Here is an 11,044-nt window from a genome sequence, read left to right as displayed (position 1 = left end):
AGCACCGCCTTCTTGACTTGCAATCTTCTTCCCGACCTCTCCGCCCCCACCCCCTCTCCGGCCTATCACCCTCACCTTAACCTCCTTCCGCCTATCGCATTCTCAACGCCCTCCAAGTCCCTCCTCCCTATCTTTTACCATAGCCTGCTTGGCACACCTTCCTCATTCCTGAAGAAGGGCTTATGCCCGAAACGTTGATTCTCCTGCTCCTTGGATGCTGCTTGACCTGCTGCGCTTTTCCGGCAACATATTTTTCAACTTCAATGTCCATACCAAGAACGGATGGCCAACATTCTGACCGAGTCCTGAAGGATGGACTGACAAACTGGTTCAGCAGCAAATAATGACAGAACTAACATGAGTGAAAGAACGCCTTGATCTCCAACTCACCAATCTACCTACTGCATGGAGGCAAAGTTCCATCCACACTAAGTGCACCTCCAAATGTCATGTAGCAACCACTGTGTAACATGGGAGACATTCATCCATGTATGTCCATGAGGTGCTTGTGGGTCATCATCATTAGCAAGATAAAATTTATCTCACTTAGCATCAAACCAGATCAACCCTGACTAAATATGGAGATTAGTAGAGCATGCCAAAATCTCACCTTGGCACAACACAAGACTACATGAATGCTGAATGTAAGTAGCATGGAGAGACAGTAAGCAAACCCACTACCGATGGAGTTCTAAAGAAAAGTCATCCTAGATCGAAACATTAATCGAGTTTCTCTTGGTAAGTTTCCCCAGCTTTCTGTGTGTTCATTTCATTACTAAGAATTGGATCAAAGATTTGCAGTCCTGTTATGACTGGCCATAAATGGTTGCAGATAATTAAAATACTTAGGAGAGCGGGTGTCTACATAGCATTCGCAGCTGATTTCCTCCTGAGGTTCTGTCTATCATAGAAGCAAGTTTCCAGCCAATTCGGTTCAATCCAACGTGATATCAGCCATTGAATGCATTGGATAATGCCCTGGGGACACTGGTTCAGATCCCACCATGGCAGCTGGTAGAATTTAAATTCAATTAAAATCTGAAATTAAAAAGCCAGTCTCAGGAATGGTAGCTATTGCCAACTGTTATAAAACCCCATATGGTGCAATAGCGTCCTTTAGGGAAGGAAATCTGTCATCCTTTCCTAAATGTTACTCTAGAATCACAACAATGTGGTTGACTCTTAACAGCCCTCTAAAATATCTAGCATGAAGGAAGATAGAAGTGGTTGTTGGAGGCCTGTCATCTCATTTGGAGGACATCTCTGCAGGAGCTCCTCAAGGTAGTGTCCTTGATTCAAGGGTGTTGGGGCAGCAAGGTGGCTAAGTGGTTAGCAGGGACTCAAGTTCAATTCCACCCTTGGGTGACTTGTCTGCATGAGGTTTGCATGTTCTCCCCACGTCTGCGTGGGTTTCTTCTGGGTGCTCCAGTTTCCTCCCAAAGTCCAGAGATATGGACATTACCCACTAAATTGCCCACAATGTCCAGGGATATGTGAGTTAGGCGAATTAGTCATGGAAAATGCTGGGTTATGGGTACAGGGTGGAGGAGTGGGTCTGGGTGAGATGCTCCTCGGATGGTCAGTGAGGAGTCAATGGGCTAAATGGCCTGCTTCTGCACTGTATGGATTCCATTGTCTCATTTGCTTCATCAAAGACCTTTCTTCCTTAATAAGGTCTTAAGTGGGAATGCTTACAATTGATTGCACAATATTCAGTACCATTCACAATTCTTCAGACACTGAAGCATCCAAGTTTATATACAGTAATACTAGGATATTATCCAGGTTTGAAGTGAAAAATAGTCAGTAACATTCAGGCCACACCAGTGCCGGGCAGTGACCATCTCTAACAAGAGAGAAACTAACCATTTCCCATTAATATTCAATGGCATTACCATCACCGCATCCCCAAAATCATCATCCTGGGGTCACCATTAACCAGATTCTGAGCTGAACAAGCCACATAAATACAGTGGCTACATGAGTAGACCAGAGATTAGGAATCAACTTGTCGCCTCACTGTTCAAAGCTCGCCCATCATCTACAAGCACAATTTAGAAATGGGATGGAATACTCCCCACTTGCTGGATGAATTTAGCTATGACAGTACTTGACACCATCCTGCACAAAGCAGTCAACTGAGTGGCACCTCAGTTCCTTCACTCCCTCCACCACTGTTGCTACAGCACATACTATAAGATGCACTGCAAACATTCACCAACGGTCCTGAGACAGCAACTGCCACCTCAACTAATACCAACTAGAAGGCCAAGAGCAAGAGATACACGGAAGCACTATCACCTTCAAGTTCCCCTGCAAGCCCCTCACCATCCTGACTTGGAAATACATCACATTTAGATTACTTACAGTGTGGAAACAGGCCCTTCAGCCCAACAAATCCACACCGACCCGCCGAAGCGCAACCCACCCAGACCCATTCCCCTACATTTACCCCTTCACCTAACATTACGTGCAATTTGACTTTGCCAATTCACATAACCTGCACATTTTTGGACTGTGGGAGGAAACCGGAACACCTGGAGGAAACCCACGCAGACACGGGGAGAATGTGCAAACTCCACACAGAGTCGCCTGAGGAGGGAATTAAACCCGGGTCTCTGGCGCTGTGAGGCAGCAGTGCTAACCACTGTGCCACCATGCTGCCCACTGTTCCTTCAATGTCCTTGGGTCAAAGTCCTGAAACTCCCTCCCTAACAGCACTCTGGGTCTATCTATGCCAAATGAATTACAGCAGTTCAAGAAAGTGGATCAAAACCACCACCTTCTCAAGGGCAACTAAGGATAGATAACAACTGCTAGCTTAGTCAGCGACCCCCATATCCCACAATTTTTTTTTTTAAAAAGGCCAAGCAAAGCACTCAGTTCAAGAGCAATTAGGAATAGGCACAGAATTTGGCCTTACCAATGATGCAACATAAAGAAAATGAGAATAAAGAACAAAAAAACTAAACTAATGAAAACAAGAGGAAAACTCCCTAATAGCTAGAATCATGACTAATATTAAGGAAGACAATGATGGTTGTTGAATTATTCCCGTTGAAAGACATTGCAACAGGCTTCATCCAGCCAGCATCCTACTCCTTGAGCCTTCTCTGCCATTTTCTCAGGTCAAGAATGATCAGCCTATAAGTTCAAAGGCATACTCAATGCTACGTGTGCTTATTGAGATCATATCCATATCGGCCTTAAAAATATTCAAAGACTTCACCACCCTTTAAGTTGAAAATTCCAGACTCCTAACCCTCTGCGTCAAAATTAGTTCCTTGGACCTCTGTTTTAAACAGGCAACGCCTTATTTTTAAATAGCAATACCTAGTCATAGATTTGCTTTTTAAGTGGAATTATTCTCTCTCCATCTACCGTGTCAAGGTACCTTAGGATCTTACCTGCTTTAATCAAGTCACCCTTGGTCTTCTAAACTCCAGCAGATACAAGCCTAGCCTGTCCAACCTTCCTCCTAGGGCAACCTGTCATCTGAGGTATTAGTCTGGTAAACTTCACTGGGAACACTCATCTATGGCATGATTTCAAACATGACCTACTATTACTAAAAGATTTTGGAACAGAAGAGGAACTTGTTAGTACTTCAGAATGTGGCACCTTGAATGTCTAAGGCATTAGTAGAAAGTGAGGACTGCAGATGCTGGAGATTAGAGTCGAGAGTGTGGTGCTGGAAAAGCAATGCAGGTCAGGCACCATCAGAGTTCCCAATGAAGGGCCAAAACGTCGATCCTCCTGCTCCTCAGATGTCTAAGGCATTACCAAGTCATTCGTATATTGGAAAGATACAAATTCCTCCCCTACCAAATCTCAGTCAAGTTAATTAAAACCCAAAGATTCAATTTCTTTTGATCAAGGAGAATGGGGGAAAAACGTTCTATACATCCTCACCTTTTGAGCTCTAGTGTCACATATGATATCTAATATGAATCAGCTAAATGTGCAATTTTTGTTTTAAAAACTTTCGGACCTCAGTTTACATCAGATGTAGCAACACATTGAAATAATATTTAGAAATATTTGTAATCTCTGAACAACACTAACTTATACATGCCTTTCAATATACTGAAATGCTCAAAGTGCTTCTCAGGGTTCAGTGAGCCATCCAGAGTTGTTGCCTGACCTGCTGAGTATACTCCCAGCATTATCCATTTGTATTTCATGTTTCAAACATCTGCAATATTTTGCGTTTGTAAGTCAATGATTAAAACTAGGTCAAACAGGCAGTTTTAAGGATGTCTTAAGAGCAGGGAAGTGAGGTAGTGAGGTAGAAAGATTTAGGGAGACTGTTGCAGAACTTCGAGCTTAGGCAACTGAAGGCATAGCCACCAACGGGTGACTGATTAAATTAAGATAAGCAACAGGCAATCAAAATTTGACCAGCACAGAAATATCAGAGCGGGTTTAGAAGGTTTGAGCCAAAACTGATCTGTACCTTTTCCAGTGCTTCTCTTACAACTCGTTCAGTCTCCCGTTTTTGCTCTGCTTTCATACGCTCCTTAAAATCGTTGAATATTTTGGTGTACTTTTCATGGCACATATTCTGACAGGGGATGTCATTATTAGTCTGGGTGCTCCGATGTAACATTCTTGGTGAGGAGGCACTTAACTTCTTTGTTTGCGTTGCAATTGAAACCTTCTCGGTTTGGGGTGGCACTGAAGGTATTTCCTGGCTTGAACTGACCGCCTCAATTTCTGGTTCTGGCTCCTGAGAACAAGGGAAAAACACAAACTGTAAGATTTGAGTATGTTTTCCCTTCCCACTTCCATCATGCAACCAAAATTCTCAGCACACTCAACAACACATATCACAAGGCAAGATACTAGCTTGATTTAGACCTGTGGTCTGCAAGCTTGTTAACACAATTTATTGGCAACACAATAACTAGATTATAGTGGACAGCTTTTTTTAGCTTTCTGCATACATCAGATGGGAGGTCATGCTCCTCCTTTGTGTTAGCCATGGAAAGATTCTGATATCGTTCAATTTCCTAGTTTACATTTTTTGAACAGCACATATAACTCACTAACTGATTAATAGCCTCTCAGAATAAGGTTCAAGTTCAAATACAGCCAGCTGACCATTCTGATGAGGACTATTATAGTACTGAGCTTTTACAAAGCAATTAACCATGAGGATTTTAGTGTATTTAAACAATATACAAAATTAATTTGATCTCAAATTAGATTTTACTTTATTATGCTGAAACTCTGTTCATGCTGAATTACAAGCTGAGACAAGGTAGAAAAAAATTGCACACAGGACCATTTAGAAAGGCTATGACAAGGAACAACACAAGACAATTACACATAATTAAACATTATGGAAGTAATGGGAATTCAATTATGACCGAGAAGATGGGTGTAGTGGTAATGTCACAAAACTTGCAATGCAGAGAGCCAGGCTAATGTTCTGGAAGACAGGTTGAAATCCCATCACTGCGGCTGGTGGAATTTAAATGCAATGATAAATTAAGAATTGACAGTAGTGGAGTTGTCAATAGTAGGAGTAGTAGTAATGATGAAATTAGCATTTACAGTTGAAAAGCCCCATCTGTTTTATTAACGTCTTTTAGGGAAAGAAATCTACTATCCTTACTTAGTCTCACCTGCATATGACTCCAGACTGACATCAATGTGAATAACTGAACTGGCCTTGGAAACGATCGAACAAGCTACCTGGCTCAAGGGATAGGCATAAAATGCTTGCCTTGCACAGTCACATCCCATGAACAAACAGTAGAAAAGTAAATGTGACAGCACATTTTGGGTAAATTATACTTTAAATGAAGGAAAGTTAGAACAAAGGAATTTGGAACTCAGGTTCACACGATATGAAAAGCAGCACTGCAGGTAGGTACAACCACAAAAAAATTAACAGCTTGAATTCAAGGTATATTAGACTATCTGTATGAGGTACTAGTTAAGCCAACAGTTAGAACACTAATAGTAGCTTTAGTCTCAACATTATGGAGAGGATCTTGATGCAACAAAGTAGGGATTCTCAGACTGAGGGAGATGGCAAACTCCAAGGCAGCTACACACTGATTTCTGACTGCTACAAGAGCCCTAGCGAAATGCTGTGCTCCTTGCTATGGGAAAGGTGTTGTTAAACTTTAAAGGGTTCAGCAAACATTTACAAGGATGTTGCCAGAGTTGGATGGTTTGAATTACAGGAAGAGACTGAATAAGCAGGAGCTATTTTCCCTGGAACATCAGCGGCTATGGGGTGATCTTGTACAGATTTATAAAACGAAGGGCATGGAGATACTGAATACTCAAGGTCTTTTCTGGTGGTGGTCGTTGCAGGGGGGGCGGAGTCCAAACTGGAGGGCATAGGTTTAAGGTAAGAGGGAAAAGATTTACAAGGGACCCATGGGGCTTCTTTTTCATGCAGAGAATGGTGCATGTATGGAGCAAACTGCCAGAGGAAGTGGTGGAGGTCAGTACAAATACAACATTTAAAAAGGCATCTGGATGGGTATATCAATAGGAAGGATTTAGAGGATATGGGCCAAATGCTGGCAAATGGGACTAGATTAATTTAGGATTTCTGGTTGGCAAGGACAAATTGGACTGAAGGGTTTGTTTCCATGCCGTGCATCTCTGTATATCCACAACCAGAGGTCACAGTCTGAGGATTTGACGTGGACCATTTAGGATCGTGATGAGGAGACATTTTTCACCCAATGAGTGGTGAGCCTGTGAAATTCATTGCCACAGGAAGTAGTTGATGCCAAAACATTGAATGTATTCAAGAGGCTGCTGGATAATATTGGGAGAACGGGACTAAAGGTTATGGGAAGAAAGCAGGAGTAAGCTATTGAGTTGGACGATCAGCCATGATCGTGAGGAATGGCATAGCAGGCAAAACAGGCTGAACGGCTTCCTCCTGCTCCTATCTTCTGTGTTTCTATGACTGTAAGTAGAAATCTGAAATGAAAATAGAGAATGCTGGAGAAACTCAACAGCTCTACCAGCATCTGGAGAAAGAAAAAGTTAATATTTTTGAGTCCAATGTGACAAAAATAATGGGTTTTGTACTGTAGAAAATGGTGAAGGAAGGAGGGTTGGGGAAGACTAGAGACCGAAGGAGATTAGGGTTCTCAATTGTCACAAAACAAAAGAAAAAAGAAGTAATGATAATTATTGAGAAGTGGAATAGGTCCAGAGCACATGCATTTAATGGCAGAATACAAATTACAAAATTAATAAAATGTTTGAGGGGGAAAATAAAACTGAAGATAGTATTCATGGCCTTAAGTCACTGAACTCAATGTTGAGTCCAGAAGGCTGTAAAGGCTCTTCCTTTAACCTGAGTTGAGTATTACTGAAGCAAACCTAGGACAGAAACTTGAGCATGAGAGCAAGATACTGTATTAAAACAGCAAGTGTCATACCTGAAGTTTGAGCGAAGGTATTCTATAAAGCGGTAACTTAGACGAGGTTCAGTGTCCCCAGCATAGAGGAAACTACTTTGTGAGCAGTGAACATAATCATAGAGTCCCTACATTGTGGAAGCAGGCCATTCAGACCATCAAGTCCACACTGACCCTTCAAACAGCATCCCACCCAGACCCATTCCTTGATCCTATGCTTGTAACTTTGCATTTCCCATGGCCAACCCACCTAGCTTTCACAGCCCTTGACACTGTTGCCAATTTAGCACAGCTAATCCACCTACCCTGCACATCCACTTACTTAACTCATTGAGTTTATTTGAGGAAACCGGAGCACCTAGGGGAAATCCATGCAGATGACGGGAGTATGTGCAAACTTCACACAGAGACAGTCACCTGAAGGTGGAATCAAACCTGAGTCCCTGGCACTGTGAGGTAGCAGTGCTAACCACTGAGCTATCGTGCTGCCCAGTGTACTTTTCTACATTATATATATTACACACTCGATTCAAAGTAATGCAAATAAATTGCTGCTTCACCTGGAAGGTGTGTTTGGGACCAAGAGAAATGAGAATTTAAAAAGGATAAATATTGTATTTCTGTGATTACAATGGGACGATGACATGGGAAGTGAATAAAGTGTTAAGAGTGATAGAGAATGGACCAGAGGGTGATGGAGGGAACAATTCCTTTGAATGCTGACAGGGGTGAAAAGGAACGGATATAAAAGATATGTTGAATGTTGGAGCTGTTGTCTTAAAATAAATGTGATTAAAGAATAATTTGATAGCTATGAAGGAATGAGACAGAGTAAACAGAAACAAATTATTTTCCAATGACTGAAGGATATGGAACAAGGAGTCATGGATACAAGATAACATTTAAGCTATTTAAGACAGAAAACAGATGAAACATTTTTGTTTAGAAGGATGTGGAGTAACCACTATGCTCCACTTAATGATTAAAGCAGAAACCCTGTCAAAATTAAATAAGTTAGGTAAGGGGATAAAACAGTGAAATGGAGAGGGTGAAATAAAAGAGATTTAGGGACAAATAAGGTTATGACTACTGCTTGCATGGAGAATAACCAAAAAGAACCAGTGTAGTAAAACAGCTTATAAGCATACAATTGCCACAAAATTTCTATATAACTGGTTTGCTCAACCTCCTAGTGAACTATTTCATATTAGTGAACATAACGACTGCACTTAAAGCACAGAACATAGAACAGTATACTAAAAATTTACATGACTTTCAACATTCCAAAATATTCTGGTGAATGAAAGATAAAATTACAGCTTCTCATTATGTCTTTGGTTAAGCTTACTTCATCTTTGGCGTCCGAATGTTGATTCCGTCTGGATTTCTTGTTCTTGGGTTCTTGTGTGCTTTTCTGCTGTAACATGCACCATACATTAAGTGTTGCACTAAGATTGACAGTAACATTGCAGCTTATTGTTTTGAAAGTGTAGTAAAAAAGATTTTTTGCTATAAAAACTATATTTCTCGCTTTCATTCTTCTTTACAATGAAGCTACACTCAAAGTGGGGGGGGGGGGCACTAATCTGACTTTGGTTTTTATGCACAAGCACAGCATTTTGACATATCATTCCATCTAATTTATTTTAAGAATATGAGATACCATCACAAAACAGATCTTCTGATAGCTATGCTTAATAATATAAAGGGTTTTTACTCAAAAGACCATTTTACAAAGGCCTTCAAGATAGAAATAGTGTGCACGAGTATGGGGGAAAAAGGACATTAGCACTAGGTAATGATGTTCCTTGCACTGTAACAATTCTGTAACAGCACTGGAAATCATAAGAATTGAGACATATTGTTTGTTTATAGAGGTTAGTTAACATATAAATTATACCATCATGCTCATAAAACCACAGTTTGCTAAATCACAACTTTGGGTTCAGTGTCAACAATGCAGCAGACATTTTGATTTAAATATTCTGCAATTCTATGCATTGTTTGGTAGCAAGCTTGGAAGGTTTGATGGGGCTTTTTTTCCCTATATTGGGAGGAGTGCAGTCAGTTGACATTTTTAATGTCAGTTTCAGCAATGCAATTTGGTGATAAAATAAATACAGAACTCAAACATATTTGACCATAATCTTAGCTCATAAATCTTCAATTCAGTAACCCACAGAATCCAAACTCTTAATTTGCTTAGACAACGATCACTGGCTTCCTAAAAGCAAATAGTTGTTTGAGACTGTAAGCGTTGTGACATTTTTGTATGGTTAGAGAATCTACAAAATCTTCTCACATTACATTCTAGGAATATATAAATTATATAAATTGAGCATCACTGTTCAATGCCAATTTCAAATTTCCAGCCAATTTCTAATGGTAGAAGATTCAGTAAATGTTTTGTTGCAATCATTTTTCTCATCTTGCAGCTCCAAACTGAATTGAATATTGAATAAAATTGCTCTAACAGTGCCCATGTAAATACTTTTGACTGCTGTCAGTAGTGACAGTATTAAGGACTTCAGGTAATGGCCCTAAACAGATTAAAAGCTTCCCTCTTGAGCTTTCGACATATTGTGACACTTGAAAAAATTTGTCTTGTAATCACTCATATGGTCAGCGTGCTGATTGCATTATTTCCTGGTAGTCAATTCACAGTATTACTACACAATTATTAACACTGCTCATAATTGGAAACTGCAGAAGACCATTCAAAGGCTTGATTATGGTCAAAGAGTGTGGTACTGGAAAAGCACACCTGGTCAGGCAGCATCTGAGGAGCAGGAGAATCAACATTTTGGGTATAAGCCCTTCATCAGGAATAAGGCTTGATCATGGTTTGTATGTACTATTGTGCTGGAATATGCACAAATCTCTTGTTCTGTAAAATTATATAAATCTTATTTAAACATTTAAAGCCAGATGTTACAACTAACCTAGTTCTATTTACCACACCAATTCACCTTGGCTTTACGACCTTTAATTAACTATGCCTGGGAAGCTTTTGGCATAGAGTGTTCCACAACCCTTTTCATTTCCATCAGCCAAATGAGGTCTAATCCTAAATTTAAGGTTATGCCCAAGATTCCCTACATTCTACGCATCAACCGGAAAGTCCCTATGCAGTTTACACACGTTTGCCCCTTTCAGTTACCTGCATGTTCGAGCAAAACAAGTTAAAGGACCAGACTTTTGAATAAATCACCCATGCACTCTTAAAGAATTAGACTCAATGTGGTTTTCTTCCCTCGCTCTAAACTCCTTTACAGAGGTAATAATCTCTATCTGTAGTAAATACTTTTACCAAATTTAATAATCCATGAAATTTTCTATACCTGAGGCAACACATGTCTAGTCTATTTATTAGATTTATATAACTTAAGATGTCTGTGCCACTATCTGGAAAGTCTGTATTATACCTCCTCAAAGGCCAATGTCTTTTCTTACATACAGTGCTCAGAACACAATGCAAAAAAGTACAAAGGTGACATAAAACATTTATCTTCCAGTTCCCAGGACAATAACTGGTAATTCTGTTGAGAAGTTAATTAAACTAAATCAGCATTATTCATTTGGCTCATGATGATCCTATAAACTCTCAATGATTTTTCTGTCTTTCAATCATTCATCTGTATGAA

General features: G+C 40.2%; 1 protein-coding gene across 1 annotated transcript in view; it reads right to left on the bottom strand.

Moving 5' to 3' along the window:
* Positions 1-8,885, bottom strand: part of LOC122550099 (zinc finger MYND domain-containing protein 11-like) — a 32,599-nt gene extending 23,714 nt beyond the window's left edge. The window contains exons 1-2 of the mRNA XM_043690679.1: positions 8,749-8,885; positions 4,457-4,729 (exon numbers count right to left, since the gene is read on the bottom strand). Of these exons, the coding sequence (XP_043546614.1) occupies positions 4,457-4,729; positions 8,749-8,826 (351 nt within the window). The 5' untranslated portion in view covers positions 8,827-8,885. The remainder of the gene's footprint in view (positions 1-4,456; positions 4,730-8,748) is intronic.
* Positions 8,886-11,044: the final 2,159 nt, after the last annotated feature.

The sequence above is a fragment of the Chiloscyllium plagiosum genome, chromosome 5 (assembly GCF_004010195.1).
Source record: "Chiloscyllium plagiosum isolate BGI_BamShark_2017 chromosome 5, ASM401019v2, whole genome shotgun sequence".
Lineage (NCBI taxonomy): Eukaryota > Metazoa > Chordata > Chondrichthyes > Orectolobiformes > Hemiscylliidae > Chiloscyllium > Chiloscyllium plagiosum.
Note: the sequence above shows the minus strand (reverse complement) of the source record. Positions and strands in the feature narration are given on the sequence as shown.